General features: G+C 36.5%; 2 protein-coding genes across 2 annotated transcripts; one reads left to right on the top strand and one right to left on the bottom strand.

Moving 5' to 3' along the window:
• The first annotated feature begins 7,750 nt into the window (after window positions 1-7,750).
• On the top strand, window positions 7,751-8,375 carry LOC121505738 (leptin-B-like). Its single transcript, XM_041781285.1, has 2 exons — window positions 7,751-7,903; window positions 8,055-8,375. The coding sequence occupies exons 1-2, from the start codon at window positions 7,751-7,753 to the stop codon at window positions 8,373-8,375; spliced, it is 474 nt and encodes a 157-aa protein (XP_041637219.1).
• Window positions 8,376-13,376: 5,001 nt separating this feature from the next.
• On the bottom strand, window positions 13,377-16,655 carry LOC121505590. The gene is made up of 3 exons (XM_041781040.1): window positions 16,526-16,655; window positions 14,590-15,218; window positions 13,377-14,036 (listed from the first exon to the last, which is right to left on the bottom strand). Exons 1-3 carry the CDS (start codon window positions 16,549-16,551, stop codon window positions 13,675-13,677), a joined length of 1,017 nt encoding a protein of 338 aa, XP_041636974.1. The 5' UTR covers window positions 16,552-16,655; the 3' UTR covers window positions 13,377-13,674.
• Window positions 16,656-20,982: the final 4,327 nt, after the last annotated feature.

The raw sequence follows: 20,982 nt of genomic DNA, 5'->3' as shown, positions 1-20,982 counted from the left end.
TGTTTTTTTGTTTGTTTTTTTTTTTTAGCCAAAGATTTCCTATAATGAGTGACCGGACATTTTTCATGTCAACTGATTGACATGATTAGCCTTTAATTTTTTTTCCATGCACTTTTCATTCTTAATAGATTTTGCATCATCTTTTATGTTCAAATTGTTTGTAAAAGTGTGCTAAGAAATAAGACACCTTTCCGTATCTTCCTATTTTTCATTAAAAAGCTGTTAAAAATAAGTCAAAGTTTAAGATAAAATGTTGCTATTATGTCAGAAGTGTATACATAAAAGTATCTGTTCTTTGAGTGGATTTTCATAAATATAATTAACAATTATCAATGTGAAAACGTTTGAAAATGACATAAAGAGGAAGTGTCCAGGGAAGAAATGAGCTGAAGGAAAATGAACATGTAGCTCTGAGCGTTTGACGCACTGTGTGTTACATAAAAGTCATTATTAATCCAAACCCTGGAGCCTTCACAGTGTAGTTTCTACGTCACAACCTGAGGCCAGCGTGTGTGCTGATGAGGACACTTCACTTACACTAGCCACGTGATTCAAAGGCTCAGGGACTGTTTATGTACTCCTTTATGTATCACAGAGAACCAACACAATTATATGAGATGATGCACATGTGTAGCGTCATATCCCTTTGTGTTTGATTCTTCTCTTTAAAGATATGCTGAGATGTCTTGAATAAATATGAAATAAAGTTGATTTTAAGTATTTAAGTGCCATGTTGTCTGTTCTAAATGTTTTATCATTATGAGCACTTCTTTCAGACATTGGGTCGGCAGTATTGAGTGTATTTGTTGCAGCTTGGCAAACAAAATGTCAATTTCTTCAGGAGGAAATTTATTTGAATTCCTGAATATCTATACAAAGATTGCTTCACAGGATTTTTTCAGTAAGGCAAACAAACATAAGCTGCTTATATATTAAAATGCAGCTACAAAATACCTTCATGTGTAATGTTAAGAAAAATGGTTTTACATCCCAACAACAGAGCCAACTAATCCTGTGTTAAACCAGGGTAATACGAGACAAACATTTTCCGGTACAGCAGGCCTCTGCTTTCATTAATTGACCTCGCAGATCTCAGACTGACCTTCTGACTGGAGCTTTAGAGATTCCCAGTCAGTGAAGTCACAGCCGCGGCCCACAGTTTGTGTGTCATACACCGCCGGGGGAAATGGGGCAGAGCTTCATCCGTGTCATCGCAGAGGGACGAGGGGCTGGTGGATGCACATTTGCTCCACGCACTATAAGGGGGAGTAAATTAAATTTGTGACCACAGGCAAAGACAACGGAAAGGGATTTTTCAAATCTTACATTATGTCTGTGGTGTCTGGGCATTTAAACAAAATTAAATGTAATGGAGGGAGTCTATTTGGGCTGGTTTTGTGCTTGATAAAATCCCTAAAATATCTCCAGTGAGACAACAATGTAGACTAAGAGGAGTTAATTGTATGGATTTACATGGTTGAAGAATTTAACCAATTATGACTAATGATAAAGGCAGAAAAGGGGATTTTTGAAAGGGTTAAAAGAGAATAAATCAGAGTAAAATAGAGAACCTTGGGCCAGCAAAACCAGAAAAATCTTTGCTAAGGATATAAAGACTCTTTGATAATCCTTAATGTAAGCTCTTAAACACATGACTTCTGGGATTTGCATTAAAGTCTTACCTTAAAAGGAAATGAGTAAAGAAGGAAGAACGCCACACTGAGATGAGACATGATCAACACTCTGTCACTGCTCCATGGGTGAATACAGCTCTCCAGAGGACATTCTGAGAACTGCAACAGAGGACAGAAACAGAGCAGCTCCATCACAAAGACAAACATGAGACAGATTGAGAATGAACCGATAAAAACATGATGGGGAAATTTCCACCAGTCCTAGCTGGAAACAGAAGAGGTAAATAAAGCTCTGACCGGTAGTCTCCTCCCCCTGACGTATTCACGAAGTTACAGTAAAAAGTGCTACCTCCTCTGGAGACAAATATGTTGACTCTGGCCTAAATGATCCTGTCTGTGTTTTGGTCCTCAGCCTTTTCTCCTCAAAACCAATGATGTGATTAAATTTAATTGCCAAAAGCCGACTCATAAATGATTTGACGCTAACTTGGGTGGACTCAGCAGAAAATAAAACCTTGTTTCAGCGTTTTAGGCATTTGGAAAGACTGAAAAACAATATTGTGTTTTTATCCAGGTCAGTGGAGATGATGCAAAAAAGGAATCAAACACGTCAAGAAGTTCTGATAGATGGGTTGAATTATCGGCAAATAGAGACCACGTCTGTGTTAGAATTACATATTATCAGCTGATTTTACGGCATAAAAAAAGTTTGTCGTAAATTATTCTTTATCTGTTTATTTTCTATTAGAGATTTGTTTTTGGGCTTTTGTGCTTTCAGTGGAGAGACAGGACTTGGGATTGAGTCGGAAACTGGCGAATGACCGCCGGGTAAAGAACTACAGGCCAGATCTACTTCTGTATTTCAACTCTAAATCAGTTCAAAAGTCTATATCTTTCTACTAGATATCCTGTTTTTAACAGAAAAAAACAGAAGCATGTTTTGGGGGCCGAGCTAATGCTAACTCAGAGCTGCAAAAAGAAAGCAATTAAGCAGTTAAATCCTGCCAAAAGTCCAAAATGCTAACGTCTGCATGCTAGTAGCAATGCCATGAGTTTAGAAAGCAATTATTGCCATGTTCTCTATCCTTGTTTAGCCTGTTAACATGCTTACTTTGCTAATTAGCTAATTAGTAAAGGCTGATGGGAATGTTTTTGTTGTTGTTGTTTACAAGAAGCTAATTATTTGGCAAATGTAAAGACATTCTCTATAAATCATCAATGTCAGGGGTCAACTGCTTCATTTGTACATGGGCCTGATTTTTTGACAGGCACAGTGGGGGGCAGACATTCAAATTAACTAAATCAAATACATATTTTGGTCTTATTAGCATATTATTGAATTAGCAGTTGTATTTCTATCGCTTTTTAGGCATTAACAATAAAAACAGCCCCTACTGCCTTCTACAGCCAGCCACAAGGAAAGAATTGAAATATTTCAGGTCCATATTTCTGAGGTTTCTTTGTTGTCCATCACTAGGGTTAACACCTCTATGCTGTGTCCTGACTGGTCAGAAACATGCGCACGAAGTAAGTCTTTTCTTTTAGATCTCAAGAGAGATCGCACACCCCAAGAGCCTGAAGTGGAAAGTTAACACAAAAAAAATGCAGATTTAATCAGGACTGAAATTATGTGTATGTGCTTATGCATTACTAATGATGGCTGACAGGTGAATTTCTGTCAAACATAAGGCATACTGATAAAACTGTTTCAATGACTGTTTAGGGGGTTGATTCAATATCTATAGGGATTTCAAGACAAAAGATTCCCTAAATACTACTGAATGTAATAGTCTCTTGGTGCCAGTAGATCATTGCTGCCCTTAATGAATGATTTTTAAAAAATTAGGATAATAACGAACTACTTTGACAGAGAAGTTAAGACATTGGTGAAGGTATTAGAATTTAACCAGAGTAGACTGACACTACTATTCATGAGAATCCATCCAATAATTTCAAGTTATTTCATAAAACAAAAATCAAAAAGTCAACCTGGTGTTGGCACTAAAGGAACATGCCAACTGGCTCAAATGATGCCATTATAATGACACCATAAGTTATACAAGTAAATAATGTACAGTGCCCATAAAACAGCTGTCACCTCCTTGGATGTTTTACCCTTTTACTTATTTTATAAATCAATCATGGTCAATATAATTTGGCTTTTTTGATCGAGGCAGATTTATATGTGCCATATTCCTTCCATTTCTTGATGATGGATTCAACTGAACTGCGTGGGCCATTTAGTGTCCTGGTGGATGCTGAAATGCTTGAAAAAGTTTTTACACAACTCAAGCTGACTAGCTGCCTTTAAGATCCCATCCCAGCATCCCTTTTTAAAAACCTTTATGACTTTTTTCAACAGGATATTCTTACCATTTTAAATTATTCTCTTCATACAGCTTTTAAAACTTCTATTATTGAAGCCCTTCTGAAGAGAAGCAATTTGGATACAGCAGTAACTAATAATTACAGACCTGTATCCAATTTGCCATTTTTAAGTACAATTTTAGAAAAAGATTGCTTTAAACCAGTTAAATGATTTTATTAATTAGAAGAGAAATATTTATGAAATTTATCAATCTGGTTTCAGAAAAAAAATCACAGTACAGAGACTGCTTTAGTTAAAATTGTAAATGACCTCAGGTCCAACATGAACAATAAATTACCATCTGTTTTAGTTTTATTAGACCTGAGTCAGCTTTATATACAGTAGACCATGACATTCTTTTAAATAGACTCCGTAATTTTATTGGCATCTCTCGCAATGTTTTTAACTGGCTTAAATCTTATCTTACTGATGGAAAGTTTTATGTGAATCTTGGGGATCAATCATCTAAATTTTATGAAATGAAGTGTGGCATCAACTTCCACAGCTATGCTGATGACACTCAACTTTATGTTGCCTTGTCTCCTGATGACACAGGGTCACTTGATGCCCTTTTAAACTGTATTTTAGATATTAAATCATGGATGGCAGAGAACTTTTTACAGCTCAGCCAGGACAAAACTCAGGTTTCAGTCATTGATAGAGGGCACAAGAGAGAGAAACTGGTCAGCAAACTCCAAGCATTATCTTTTCATCTGTGTGAGCAGGCAAAAAATTTAGGTGTTTTATTTGATTCAGATCATAGTTTTGAACCCCATATTTGGGATATCACCAAGAAAGCATTTTATCTTTTAAAAAACAATGTCCAAGTGCAACCCTTTTCTCTCTCTGTCTCAGAAGTGTGTGACAATTTCCACTGGAATTTACAGCTTATATAGCGGCCATACTTTGACAGAAATTCCAGACTTTAAAGTAGAATTGATTGAGCTGTGTTTCTCATCTTTAATCCTTAAACTTTAAAGTGTGCTCTAAAGACTGAAGTTTAAGTCTGAACAACAGCTAGCTTAATTTTGGCACTTGAGAAAAATGTGTTTCTAATTGTGTTATTTCACATTTTCACGGCTGTTTTAAGGAACCATCATGCTCACCTGCAGTTTAGTTAGGACAAAATATTTAAATAACAGCTCAATTCTAGTACAGGAAAGACTTGGTGTTTTATAATCAAATAAAGTTGTGCATATATTCGTATCAATATTGGCATTAGCTAAAATGAATTTGTAAAAAACATTCATATCAAATATTATTATAAATCCAATACCATACATCCTGTTTGGACTTGTAAACTGTAATGATCTCTTTTAATTATCTAAGAATGAAGACATTTTGCAACAAAACTTTTTAAAAATGCAAACAAAAATAAAAAATATTTATACATTTTATCATGATAACTCATGTCAATCATAATAAATTCCTAGAGGTCATGGTAGAAAAAAAATAATGTGAAACATATGAGATCTAAACTAACTACTTTGTTTGAAAAAAGACTAAACGCTGTTAATAACTAGTCATTTTTGTCATTAAAATAAATTTGGATGACTACCTTCAACTGAATCCACACGAGACACCATCAACAGGAGACTCCAAAGTCATAAAAGATATTTCTTTTCCACAAAAGAAAAAAGTTTTTTTGTGAGTTACAGTTTCAGAGTGTTCAAAAAATTCAATTCAACTTGAGTGCCTAAATCTGACTGTGCTATTTGATCCTTTGTAAGATTTACATCTCTTTCTAGTCAGCTTCATTGCTTAGTCATGAGGACTCAACCCCAACCATGTCCTGAAGAGAGGACTCATTGCTTACACTACTCATTTGCTTGCAAACGGGTGCACTGAACAGAGTTTTCAGTTTAACAGGAGGCTGGTTGGTGCCAGAATAAAGGGGGGCAGGCGGGGGGAGTTTGAACTCAATTCTTACTGGAAATGACCAAAGCTAGAATTCCAGTAAGTTTTCCTCCCCCCTTCTTATGTTTGTCTCTCCATAATCCATCATCTAATACAAATACAAAGTATTTCCATGTGTCCAGCTGTCCTGCCTTTGACACAAAACTGATAGCAGAACACTTGACTTGATTGCAGGCGACCTGTTTTGGCAATCATCAAACCAGATAAATACTATCTCGGCAATACTACTAGCATTTATTAATCAAAGTTCTGGGGATCATTTGCCCCTGGGTCACCAAAAAACAGAACAAAGTTTCATTTTGAGTCAAGATAAAAAGGGAAATGATGGAAAGATACAGGGGTTTGTGAAAGGAACCTGGAATATCTCATAGCTTAAAACCTTAAAAAGAAATAATCCTTCACTCCCTTGTCTGAAAAGGTTTTATTATTTTGTGTCATTATTATTGAGCAAATAAGATCCTTTTAAAATATGCATCAATTCACCTTATTCTCATATGATTAAATATGACATGCAAAGGCTTAAAGGTAAGGTTTGTACTGTTATTCTATACACCTAGAGTATAAATATGAAGCAGCCCATATGACCAGTGGTTCAGCCATTGTCATTTCATCTGTACTCATGAGAAGCTGCAGTCTGAACAACCAGCTGATGAGATCCAACCTGCAAAGAATAAAATGTATGCCTCAAAAAGTGGTAGAATTCCACCAGAGGGATGTACAATTATGCTACCTCCCTGACTAGAAGATTCCATAATTTAAATGCAAAACATATTATTTCCTCAACAAAACACTGGCTGACTAATTCACGCTTTTTTGTGTTGCTTATGTTTGCCGACATTAGATTTAAGCCCCAAGGGTGGCAAATTTGCAAGTCAACAGACACTGACACATTTAGCTTCTTTTAAGGAGTGATTCATTGCTCACAGAGTCGGCACATGACTAGGCTGCCATTGTTTCACTGATCGTATTCACAACAGTGGAACGGTTCTTTAGAAATTAAGAACAGCAAAGAGGAACATTTCTGCAGTATGCATCATTCTCCAACTTTGACCAATGGATAAAAGCAGGCAGACATGCCAGAAGTGAAATGTAGAAGTATGATTGTGTCCACAGTTGGTTGTTCTATGCATGCCTCAGAATACAAGGCTAATGCCTTCAAAGACATAAAAAAAATCCACGGAGAGTGTAAAAGCTAGGCGCATCATTGCAATGACTCACTTCTTTTAATCTGCATTACATATGACAACACCAGTTATCATTCTATGTTTTACCTATGAATTACATGGCATGACGTATAATTTCTCCTTTGCAGGCTTTCATGACGTTCATCTAAAATCTACTTACACAATTTCCTACACCAAACAATAAGGATATAAACGTCAAATCTGCCGACAGGCATTCATCAGGTTAAATACTCTCAATGGAAATAAGAGCACAAAAGCAAGTTGAGTCATAATAATAAAGGTATTTTTTACCAGGGTGATTTTTTTGAGCTTGCTGTGAAGCTGACCTGTAAGGGTCAGGCCCAGATTAGAGTCAGGATGGAGGGAGGGAGGAGAAAGATGGAGAATAGATCCCCAGCAAGTCAAGAGCTGACTATTTAAATGGAGGAAACCTGCAGAAAGGCATGCGTCACCTCTCTGCCATTCAGTGTTACAAGGACACCACAGCAATTAAGACTATAAAAACAGGTAAGAATTCTATGTTTTACATAAAATGGACCATTATGGTGCTGGTAGCATGCTCTACTACTGTTAAACTTTACAAAGTTGCAAAAATGTTCGAATGACTATCATGGTGTTGTTTACTTTAATATTTTTATTTTTTTAGGATGGACATCCTTCGGGCTCTATTCTTTGTTGCTCTTGTGGCTGCGCCTGGGTGCTCAAGCCTTCCCACAACAGAATCTCCTAGAAGCGTAACGAACAGCTTGATTTATATAACTCAGACAGCCCTGATGCATATAAAGAAACTAATAACAAATGTAAGTTTACGGCCATGTTGCCTAGTTTTTGTTCACTTTTTTTTTCTGCACACAAGTAGTTTAGGCTCATGTAATAGTTAATAACGTAATAGATTATTATTTGGTTTTAGAAGCAAGCTAATATGCACTCACTCTCTCTTCTTGTCCTTAGTTACCGGTGCCTTCTCTGGTCGAATTCAGCACTCCTTCCATCACAGGACTAACCAGCATTAGCCACGACCTCGGACTTTTCATCAATGAACTGCAGAGCCCCCATGCAGACCTGATCCTTCAGATACACACCGACGTCTCCAGTTTGGAGGGACTGGTGCGCTACTATGCCCAGACGATGAACTGCACCATTCAGGATCGACCCCAAGCACATGCCGCAGACCATCCGTTCCCTGACAGTCATATTTCCAGGACCCTGGTGAAGTTGAAGCTCTATCTGGAAAACTTGCTTCTCCACAAGGACAAATTCAAGGTCTGTTGAGAGAAACACATTTATGTCACACCTTTAAATGCCAAATCTTGCCATATTATACAGGAAATATACAAAGACTTGTATACACAAAAGCTGAGTGTATTCACTGATGTAGCGTGACTTTGCACATATATTTTTACATACACTATTTACAAATCTTGCATGCTAAAAATCAGACAATAAAGCTGCAATATTCCATATTTTATCGCTTAATAATTTAGCATGAAATGCAACTGATATTTGTAGTTTGTTTCATCAAATATTATTACAGAAGTTTGCAAAGTAGTCTAAATGTAGCATTTATATGTATTTCTATTGTTTGCATTTGATTTAATTTGTGACAAAACTGCACTGATTTAGGCACTGAAATTTCTCAAAGTATGGCCAACAACATCAACTTTTTTTTGGAAGATAGAGTAGGGGTATAGTATATGATATGAAACAGTGTTGAGTCAATGTGCAATGCTGGATTTGGAGTGTTGGAGTATTTAATAGAGCAGAAACATTCATCTGAATGCTTGACTTCTAAGCTAAAAACTGACTTTGTTAAACTTTGAAAAAAATATATTTTAATCATGTGACAGAGGGCCTTTTAAAAACCATAACATAACAGAAATATCTTTATTTTTTACTAATTATCTCACTTATAGAGATTTACACAGAATCACTTCTCATCTTTACAGAGTAATCAGCCTTCTGCTGCTGCAAACCTTGAGAAAAATCATTTCTTGTCTTCAAATTATAATTTTCCCATCCTATACTCACACTTATTTAAATGTTAATATTATAACAATAAAATTATTTTCAGCCTTTGAGTTCACTTAAGTTTTGTTATTGTCAAAGATATTAATACTAAAAATAGAGAAGACTTTCCTGGTACAATTTGTATTTCACAGAGAAATATGTTAAACACCAACTTGGAATAGTCTAAAATTTAATGCTAAATAAGGTTAAATAAATATCATGACATTATAATAAAATGTGTGTCTGATAGGAAATAACTGTATTATGCAGTGATGTTGATGTGCCTGAAAGAGAGTTAAGCTGTAGGTAAGACTGCCACTGAAAATCAGTTCAACAAATCTGTAGTCATAATATCTGTTTTATTTTATATTTATATGCCGACAACATCAGACAACAGCTTTATAAAGTTTCTAGCATTTAGGACTTAAAATATAAAGTTTGAGGATTCATTCCCATCTTTGCTAAATGCCATTTTCTCTTTTTCTTTTTGTTTCATGTTTTAATATTTCTTATTTTTAAAGCATTTTTGTTGTCTTGCAATATTATAAATGTTCTATTTTTGACTCTGGAAAGCACTTTGAATTGCTTTGTGGCTGAATGGTGCTTCATAAATAAACTTGCCTTGCCTTTAAGGAATACTGACTCTTTCTAATTTGTTTAATTACTTGAGTCCTTTATGAATATTGTTCAATTCAATTATTCTTTAAATACATCTAAAGCACACTGCACAGTCAATGCAAAAAAGTGCATTTTACCCAGTTACCTTATCATCACTTGAAATAATGAAAAAGAATAAATAGAATAATGGCATTGCATTCAAAAATGGCATCATATTATGTATACAACATAATAAGCTTTTTAAAATAAATACCTCTGTATGTCATCCTTCAATAGACTTGACTTTTAAATGTATTTTAGTGGAAAAAAAAATTTTAGGATGGCAAAAAAGAAAAACAGAATAAGCACACAGTTAAATGAATCAGAGGCAGGATACCTTTCACTTTGTCAGTTAGTAAAAGCTAAAGAATGTGTTTGATCGCTGACTCACAGACAGACTAAAACTAAGATCTACATTCCATCCAGCTTTACGGTACACCGACTGACACATCCTTTACATATTAGACCCACAAATGTGAGCGAGTCATCCTCACTGAGACTGAGGCGCTTTGTTTCCTACACTACGGACTAAAGCACTTTAAGGTAGAGTCTGGGTTTTTTCATTATGGGCAATGGAAACAAAAGAAAAACTAGATTATTTGATAGTATTGTATCAATCATATACAATATATTTGTGATCACAAATCAGAGATTTGTATTTATTTTGATGCAAAACTACATAACCGAAAAAAAAAAAATGATTAATTTGACAGATTTCCACTCTTACTAAAGATAGCCTAATTTTCCAGGACTTTTTCAAGTTTCAAATTACTCTTCACTCCCTCTCTCTTAACTGACTTGTAGATTCAAAACATTAGTTTTCTGGAAATTTCCTCAAAACACCTGTAAGCTTTTCATGCCATATTTAATTTAAAGTAAAAAGTGCGATGACTCTCTGAAAAAAAGCATTAACTTTTTCAGCTTTTCCTTCTAGGCTACATTTAATTAAAATAAGAATTACTTCACCAAACTAACCTTTTTTTCCCCTTTAATAGTTTTCACAGTATGGAGATGTGAACAGTACACTACACTATCTGAAAACTTCCCACCATTTGGGAAAGAAATGATCATGTTCAGATTGATTTTTTTATGTAACTAATAAACTAGTACAAACATCACATTTATAGTCATTATTCAAACTAACAACTGTCAATATTTGACATATTATCAATTCAGAAAATAAATGAAGACATAGTTTTAGAAAGTACATAAAGTGTTGGAAAACACAGGAAAGCATCAAAATAGAGCTTGTTGTTAAAAACGCTGCTGCTACAGGCGCCCTGTATTTTAATAACTTAATACTGTCGGCAGGTATGAATATCTTATTTTGTAATAAAACGTACTAATGAATACTTTTCAAAATGGCAGCAACGCATTTTAATTAAATTTCAAGTAGTTATTACGCCACTTTTAATTTTACAGAGAAAACTGCTGGTAACAGAGCCAAGTCTGCAGGTCTACTGTAGAAGGGGGTCTTTATTTATTTAGGTTGTACGTGAGTTAGGTATGACGGTATACAGGAGTTTCGGCGTTTTAGTTGTTGTTTATATATTAGTGTAATGTCATTTCTCTCTGTCTTACTATTTGATATCTTCTTAATAAATACACTGACTTTTTCTTGCTTTAGAGCGTAGAGCTTTGTAGCAGCAAACAAGAAATATCTTCTGATGTATGTCACTCCACTCTGTATCAACCAAGAGTATATGGCTGCAGCCCGGAGACCTCTGCCATACAGACCTCCAGGAGGAGACAGCCATGTCCCGCGCCCGTGCTCTAATTTTCGAAATAAAAGATCACGTCTGGTCGCACTGTATGTTCATTTTTGTTTTTGTTCGTATGTAGTTTTTAATATTAAATGAGGAGGACATACTTTCTATTTTCAAAATGAATGATAACGTCTGGTCAGGTCTACTTTGTTTCTATTTCATATTAAATGAAGAGGAAATACTTCTAACGTTCAAAGTAAAATGTCATGCAAGGTCGCATTGTATGATAGTTTTATCATGTATTGTAATATTTTTATTTCAGTTTAAATTGAGAGGACATACGTTTAATTTTCAAAGAAAAAGATAGCGTCGGAGTTCTTGAACTCCTTGTCTTGTATGTTAATTTTTATGTAATTTTTTATATTAAATTAAAAATATGTAATAATATTCTTCGTTATATATTCATTCATTAATATTGTTTTTATATATGTCATAGTAAATTCAGATAAATTGTGTGAACTATTATTATAACATACTGCTGATATTGTTATTTATCTAATATATGAGAATATTATAGCTTCTTGAAGACAACTCCAACCCTTTCCAAGCCTCTCTCTTCTGGTCGTAGACATAAGATACTAGCCTGCAAAAAACAATAAGAACAGCAAATTTCCATCTTGACTTATCTACCGTGTTTTAGCTATTGGAGGTATTGTTACTTTATCTTGCTTTTAGTCACGAGTTTTGTCTTTTATTTGTGGTTACCCCTTTAAGCTGTGAACACTATGGTCACTTTATCACGTTTTGTCCTGTTCTGTTGATTGTTTACGGAAGGAGGCTGTCTGACTCATTGTAAACCAGTGGTGAAAAGATAAAGATCTGTACCTCAGAAATGAAGCCACGTGGACTTAATATGAAGGAGGGATACCTTTCAACATTTCTGCCTGTCTGTACGCTTTGGAGAAAGGCGATAAAGGACAACGGAAGCACGTAAATCTCACCTGTTGACACCACAGACTCCGCCATACCACTCTCGTATCAACAGAGGAAGGCATCAGAGCCCTACGGTCATCAATATCCCTCCGCCAACTTTAACCGTTAGCAACTTTAGATGTGAAATGCGCCATATTAGGTATTCCCCTGTCTTAGCGTATGCATAAAAGCGATAAACCTCACAATATGTCCTTCCAAATATAAAACTTATCTTGCATCATAAGTTAAGAGCAAAATAGTTAAGGGCTTGGCTACTATAAAAGTGCTTCCTCACCCAGTAAGCCGTTGAAATACATAATTGCAAATAGAAGTCCTAGCCAAAAATCGACATATTTTTTAACGATCGTTGATTTCTATAAACGTATGGGTTGAGGAAACGGTAATTAAATGCTCAGTGAATTTTTCAAGCATCAGTTTAGATCCTCACTGCAGTTTATACGGTCTAAAACTTAAAAGAAAGTAATAAACGAGTGAACGTTACAGGTTAAATCCATCCAAACTGATATCAACGGTTTAGCCAGCAGATGCCGCCATTTTTACTTCACGAAACGCCACAAAACCTTGAGCCGTAGGCAACAAAAATGTGACGCAGTGGTCAGTGCTTCCTTGTTTTACCACCCCATAACTTAAGATGAGCGAATAATTTTGAAACGTACCTGTATATACCTCTTGACTCGCCTTTCGTCTTCACCATATTTACTTCTCGCATTGGATTTTAAGGAGCAACCGCCATGAGGTGTCCCTTTTTATGACCGATTAAAAACGCTTTCTCCCTGAACTGTTCTCTTCCAGTGAGCTACAATTACCACTCAACCAATATTTAAAAATTATACCTGCCATTTGAAAACTTGTGTGAGTTTCTACGAAAACAAAGAAGTATTTGAACAATGTAATTAACAGCTCTCAAAGATTTATTTCAAGTTAACTCCAGATATTTTTAGTAACAAGTGCAAAAACATTTCATCAGCAAGCACCTGTGCAAACAAGCATCACAGGATAGTACCTCAACAGTAATTGGATAAATACATGAAATAATTTAAACTGTTACCTCAGTTAAAATGGGATCAACAAATAAATAAGAGTGCATAAAAGGGGTTGAATGTGGTCTTAGTTAAATACAGTTGCAAGATCAAAGTCTTTTCTTCATAATATTAAAGCATTTTGCAGTTTAAAATTCAGTCAAAGTAGAATTTTGTGTCCTCTAACGTTTACATTTTTACTTTGAGAGAGGAAATGTGCAGTGCATTCAAGTATTTCTGCAACGTTGATACATAGTCTTCAGGGTGGCATCGCATATGGGCTGCATGTATGGACTCTTTCCACTTCCTGCTCTCCACAGTCATGCCCCTCTTCCTCCAGAGGTCGATGCAGTTTTCCATGGCAAGCGGGTTGCACAGGGCATCGTTCTCGCTGTAGAAAAAGAGTGCTGGTGTAGTGATGGGGCTGTTGTGGAAAACCTTTATGCTGCTGTTGTAGAAGTCTGCTGTGTGGCGTTTGAAGAGCCAGAAATAGAGCATGGCGGCGTTTTTGATAAGGGTCTCTAAACGTGGGACCAGGGTCTTTCCAAGACCTGAATAACAAGAGATAGAATGTTAACATTTTACAATGAATGACCTCTCAAACTCACCAAACTCTGTCAAATTACAATAATTACAATAACAATATTTTTCCATTCATATTTTCAGACTTAGAACTGTTTATTGGAAACTACGTGTCCCATAGAACTAAATGGAATGAAAACATCAATAGGCTCAAATCCAGATCTGTGGTATGTACAAAACAGGGATGAAAGCCCTTAAAAATCTTTGGAGAAAAATGTTATTGAAAACCTATTTTAAAAAATATAATAAATCTGCACATTGAAGAATAAATCTAAAATTAAAAGTGGCTAAAATGTGTATTTGATAGAGATAATGATTTGTCTTTTCCCTTTATATTTCTAAGTTTGAATTGATTGATATGAAAGCTGCTATCACTGTCCAGGGATAGGCTGTAACAAACACTCCCTGGACTCTTGACAAACTGGATCAGTGGGTCAGCTGGCTGATGAATTATTTAAAGATCTAAAAACACACACACACTTCACACACAAAAGTAACCCGAGTTGGATTGCTGTCACTCACCTACCGCCATGTGCTCTAGCGTACCGACCACCAGGCTGTCATAGATGTGTCCTATCATTCTTTGGGCCAGGCCTGCATGTTTTTCTGGTTCTTGTGCGATGTGGGTAAGGATCTGGGTGAAAGTGTAGCCACCGATTGAGGCTGAGTGAACCAGCACAGGTCTATCTAAGAACTGGGGCTCCTCCAGAACCTTCAACACCTCTGACCCATATTCCAGCCCCCATCTGGGCCACAGAAAGTGCATGACACTGCTCTGGACTAAGAGGACATCCATACCTCGCTGCAGGTAAAGGTCTCTGTATTTGGCCACCGCCCCTGGCTGGGCCCCAAGCCAGGAGAAGAAGAGAACAAGAGGGCGGGTGGTTGGGGCGGAATCTGATTGGACTGAGGGGGAGACAGGTGTGTGTGAAGGTGAATCTGAGAGCAATGGAGAAGTGGAAGGATCTGCAGAAGAGGAGCAAAGAGAAGGGGATGTGGGACAGTCTTTGGAAGGACATAATGTCTTAAGCCCTGCTCCTGCTTCTGAAGAGGCAGCATAATAATAAGTAATACGATTTCTGATCCTCCTGGTTGTGAAAGTCCCTCCATTTGTGGCATTCACAGTCATAGTGGGATCAGTCCTGAAGACACTGGAACAAATGAAAAAACATAAAAGGTTTTCATTTCCTTCCTCTTACAAATAAAATTTTGTATATAGCAAGGTTCTACTGATGTCAGACTTTTAAAATACAAAAAAGCTTAGGTATTACAGGTTTTCTTCATTTATACTGACTGGAAAACAATTACATGATTTAATTTTAAAATTAATTGTCATGAAAATAAATTGAAGAGCACACAGGAATAGTCTTGTTTGTACCATTTCCATTATTTAGTTGTAGATCAAATAAAACGCTTCTAAATACAATATCATGATTAATTACAACTAAAATTTGGTATTAAAAAACGTTAACGTAGCATTGCTGTAAGATTTACACTTATGAGCCTCATTTAACTGTTGCTAAATTAATAGTATTGGGCCACAGAAAGTGGGCCACATGTTGGTGTTATTATATGATAAACACTGGTGTTTCTATTATTTTACCTAATTCAAGATGTTGATAGGTGGAAAACTTTTGCAAGATAGCTCAATTTAAAATAGAAAATAATAAGTATTGAATATATATGAATATAATATATAAAACATGTAAAATAAAAACTGTTAGAAAGTCAGAAGTGATAAAAAGTTAAATTAAAAAGCAGTATGAGTGTTGTATTTGTTTTTAAGTCTAATTGTATCTATGTTGGCTATCCATCTTATAAAGGTTATGCTAACTTACCCTAATTAATTTTCAGACTTCATTGTACACATCTTGTTTATTTTAATTCATCTTTCACTATACTTGTTTAAGTTACATTACCGTTATAATAGCACTGTAACGGATGGTCATTTTTCTAGTGTCCCTGTCAGCCATAACACGTGACATTCGTTTTTAAAGATATTTTAAGGTGCATTAAAGACCCCAAAACACCAGATAGATAAACTAGACATATTTGGGCTCAAGTGTTACGGTTTGGTGAGTGGCTGTGTTAACCGGTGACTCTCAGCAGAATGCCTCTGTGGTTGTTGTTGAGCTACAACAGATGTTAATGAGGGAAAGTGTTGTGACTAATGCTTATTGTTGAGATTTTCATTACAGAGTATCTATAAAATGAATTCAAAAAATAAATTAAACAATAATTTCCAACGCCTGTTGTCACTGCGACAACTTAGTTTGACTGAAGGTCGCCAGTAATCACGGTAACTTGTTTAACCGCAACACCCGGTCTCTAGTGGATGTAGCGCAGCATCACACAACCGTTTCATATGGTAATTCGAATTCCGCAGCATACGTCACACCCACTAACACATCCGTGATATCACAGCAAATCAACGTCTTTTTTTTTTTTTTTTTTTTACCCGGCAATAAGCAGAAGATTTCCCATTCTGTTAAAGTCAAAGTCCTGGGGCAGCCCCGGTGATCCAGGAGAAAGACTCCGTTCAGTCGATGGAATCTGCCGCCGTGTCAACCTCTCACAGCAGAGGCAACTTCAGCTTCCTCTTTCTTCTTCGTGTTCTTTATTTAGGTAGTTAGCAAAAGGCGAAATGTGGACTCAGCGCCACCCACTGCTATGGAAAGCGCAGTGGAACTTGTAATTGTGTGTTTTAGGTGCACGACAAATAAATAAAATAAAAAAAGGAAAAAAAAGAAAAATTAATAAGATAATCTATTAAACACGAAAAATAAAAGAGAATAAGAAAAAGTAAATTATTTAACATAGAATAGAATATAAAAAATGAAATAAATAAATAAAAAAACACAATATAAAAATTAAATAAAACTTTTTTTTATGTCAAGCAGGATTGGCAGTAGCTAACAATAGCTTCTTCTTACTTTATCTGGCATTTTACTGTTGATTGATAAAAAAAAAGAAACAATAGCTAAGGTTTCAATAATAAGCTATAGCCACATGTTTGACAACCTTTATTATAGTTCCACCAGAGCTTATCTGTATGTTATTTATAGTTCAAAGAACCTCTTGGCTGTGGTGATAACTCTGCAATTTTATGACACTGACCCACCACTTCATCAAACAGAAACATGAGAAGGTCATGAAGTATGTTTGCTCTGACCTACTACTCAAATAACTGCAAGGCATTTTATTACCACAAGATGGAGCCAGATACCAACACAGTCAGCAGGATTTCAATCTAACCCTGACCATGTACACTCACCAACCACTTCACTAGGTATACCTATTCAAATGGTCAATAGTGCAAATGTCTAATCAAACAATCAGATGGGAGCAAGGCATAAAGATATGGTCAACACAGTTTGCTTAAGCGTAGCTATCTGGGCCAAAGGCAACAATAACTCAAATAACCACTGCACAACTTACAACTGCAGAAGAGCATCTCTAAATGAACATGTCAGACCTTGAAGCAGATGAGCTACAGCGGTGGGTGCCACTCCTGTCAGCTAAGAGCAGGAAATTGTGGCTGCAATTCGTACTGGCTCAACAAAATTGGACAACAGAAGATTGAAAAAATATTGCCTGGTCTGATGAGTGTTGATTTAGGCTGCAGGATTTGAAAGGTGAAGTCAGGATTTGGCTTAAACAACATGAAAGCCTAAAAGAGCACCAACAATAATGTCTTCAAAGTCACTGAAAATACCATTTTCCCCATTCTGATGCTTGGTTCGAACCACAGCAGATGCCTAAATGCATTGGTTGCTGCCTTCTCAGTGACTGATCAGATACTTGTATTAATGAGCTTTTGAACAGGTGTACCTAATGAAGTGGTCGGTAAGTGTTTACATGTTTTACTAATTGCTTACTAAAGTTTATTAGGTATACTAATGATTCCTAATGTTAAATTAAAAAAGACTTTTTTGTGTAATTTGAGAGATCCCAGCTGTTGTGTTGTCATAATAACTGTTTTCTCGCTGCCCACTTTTTTTTTAATCAAGCTATGCACATTGCATAAATTTTCACACCCCATTTAATTAACAGAATAATGATAACAGCAGGTCTTAAAAGTTCCTAAAATATCATGTCTTCAAATTCTTAAAAGTATGTCAACATATATCATATATTAAGCCTTATCTAATAGAAAAAATAGTTGCATAATGTACCTCAGTGAGCCTGTAAAATGATCAAATGTACCATTTATTTTGAATTTATCCACCATCTTACATGTTGTGCATCATTTTATACACATTCCCTGGACTTATCTTGATGCATTTGCTTTCACTGAACCTTTGGATCTGCTCTTAACCATAAGGTTATTCGTGTGAAGCCTGGTTGCACAGCACAGGTTTACCGATTATGCAGCACTTCAGGATTTAATAATTCATAATCCTAAACTGATGTCTGTTGTTAGCATTAAGCTTACATAAAGCAGCTCTTTTAAAATATGGCTTTAAAAACGCTGACATCAGCATCACTTCATCACAGCCCTTTAAAAGTGAGCTGTTGTTGTCATGACAGTGTTTTGTGTAGGTGACCGTTAAGGGGCTGTCAACGTTGTGATCTGCTCTTTCCATTCTTTCACACACAGGCAGCAGAGGCAGTTTTAGGTCAGGACAAGCTTTCTTTTTTTCTTGGATCTTTTTTCTGCTGTCATTTGCACCTTCTGCTACCAATACACACACATGCTCTCACACACTAACTTAGCTTTTCAAGTTCTGATGTTTCACGTTTGACCTTTAGCATTAGAGATATGGCTAATTACATTATTCAAGAATTTATTTTGAGGCTTATAGGACTTCATGTTTGTTTACATGCATAATAATGTTGAGCTATGGTTATATGAGGCAATTTAACAGGACTAACTGTACTAGGGCCCCCTAAAAATGGCTGCCTATGTCAAAGCTTCCCCTTCTTCTCCCTTATTGGTGGCCTTGACTTTCCTTGTCCTTCTATGCATGCATGAATTATTTTATTGGCAAGGGCATGTCTGCCTCTGCTATGGTAGTTGATGATATGCATGCTTTCTGACAGCATCAAATGGTGAAAACATTGACCAATTCTTCAGCTCTTTACATTTTGTACATACTCTATGGTTTATTTTTGACAGAAATGCAACAAATGCCATCCCTCTAGCTTTTATCAAAAGGGAGACTACTATGTGATTTCTTCTATACTTAGCATCTATGCTGGTCAGTTTATAGGTCAAAGGCCAACATACAAAGTGAGGAGCATGTGCAGAACTCCTGGGCCAGTTTGGGCTTGATTGAGATATAAACAGGGCCACAGTGAGATTCATTTTCAGCCTTGCAGTTTGCAACTTTTTACTGGAGATTTATTAAGGTGGATTTATTATATTTACTGTAATACTATTCTAAAAAATTTAAAGCATAAATGGCTATATTAGCCGAATATGAACAACAGCTCACCTCCTTAGAAGTGTGTAACATTTCCTACGGGCTGATAGTTGACATAGCTCGTAGCCGCAGTCACACTGTGAGATGGTCATCCTAAATTTCTGACACTGTCACAATTTTATCCCAGGCTCTTAGACCATGACATCGGGCGGACCCCTGTCAGCCTGTCTGTTGCACAGTGGTCACAGTGCAACGTGGACCACCATTTAAGAGCCATGACCAAAGATATCGCCAAGATTGGTCATCGTTTGTCTGGGACAGCCCAAAATCACACCGTCTATACCAGGCTTACAAACCAATAGGAATGCAGGAAGAAATGACGAAACGATAAACGCGACACTAGCGCTAACAATCTAGCAAGTTAGCATTTGAATGGAGACAAGGCCAAAAAGCAGAGGTTTGTGGGATTCCACAAGGAGGAATTTCCACAAAGAGGAAAATCTTGAGCGCAGATGTTTTTATAAGACTAGGAACGCTATGATTACAACGACTTGGTTGTTGCTTTGCTTCACTGTATACCATGGCAATGGCGGTATAGATGGATGGCGCTGCTGACAAACTGCTGACATTTCTTGAATACCAGCGTACGTCAAGCCTGCGATTCAGCAGCGGTGTTTAGTGGGAGTTGTCATTGTTCAATCTGCAAACCAATAAAAATATTACTGGCATTTATCAACAGCAGGTTTTTACAGTATCATGTCTTTAGCGGGCTAGTATAGGCTTCCATATTTAAAATATTCTTGTTTTAAAGAGGCAGTGAACACTTTAATGTTGTTTCAGCTATACATTGAGGTATATGACTGAACTATGATAAAACATCAATGCTGGTGTTATTTCTGACATTTGCACTAAACTGATAAACATCTGCATCTTATGGCTTTTAATGAGCTCAAAGGACATCTGCTTTGAAAAATCTTTTCTGAAAAGGCGTGGCTTATGTGATGTAGAAACCTCTACGTCCCAAACTTTAGGTAAAAGGTAGAATGTCGCAGCCTCTAACTAAAATTTCCATTCAGAAACCACTCCCATCCTCTCCTGCTCCTGCACTGCCTCAGCTCCAAGAGCTCCAGCTTTAGTAACGCCAGTGCTGGAGCAAAAAGCCCAAACATGTAGTACTCAGGACCACCACGGTCCACCACCACACAGCCTGCTTCAGGGGACTCTGGAGGGGAAAATCCTCTACCTCAAAAGATCGCTCTAAGGCAGCAGTGCTGCGGGACTCTGTCACTTTCTGGCAAGGGGACATCACTGTCACTCCTGCCTTATTTGGAAAACCTTGTTCTTTTCCCCTCCCCTCCTCCCAGTACCAAACTGCCCATTTTTTGCGCATTTTTCATAAGTCTGAAGTGGGCAGAGTTAGCTCTGAGGTGGAGGTTATAGCACAGAATCATGACTTTTTTCTGGGCCCTTTACAAATAGTGTAGGTGTGGACTGTAATTTTTTTTCAATTCTTGGTAGTGGTGCTGACTCTTCCTCACTCTCACTGTCA

The sequence above is a fragment of the Cheilinus undulatus genome, linkage group 23 (genome assembly GCF_018320785.1).
Source record: "Cheilinus undulatus linkage group 23, ASM1832078v1, whole genome shotgun sequence".
Classification (NCBI taxonomy): Eukaryota; Metazoa; Chordata; class Actinopteri; order Labriformes; family Labridae; genus Cheilinus; species Cheilinus undulatus.
Note: the sequence above shows the minus strand (reverse complement) of the source record. Positions and strands in the feature narration are given on the sequence as shown.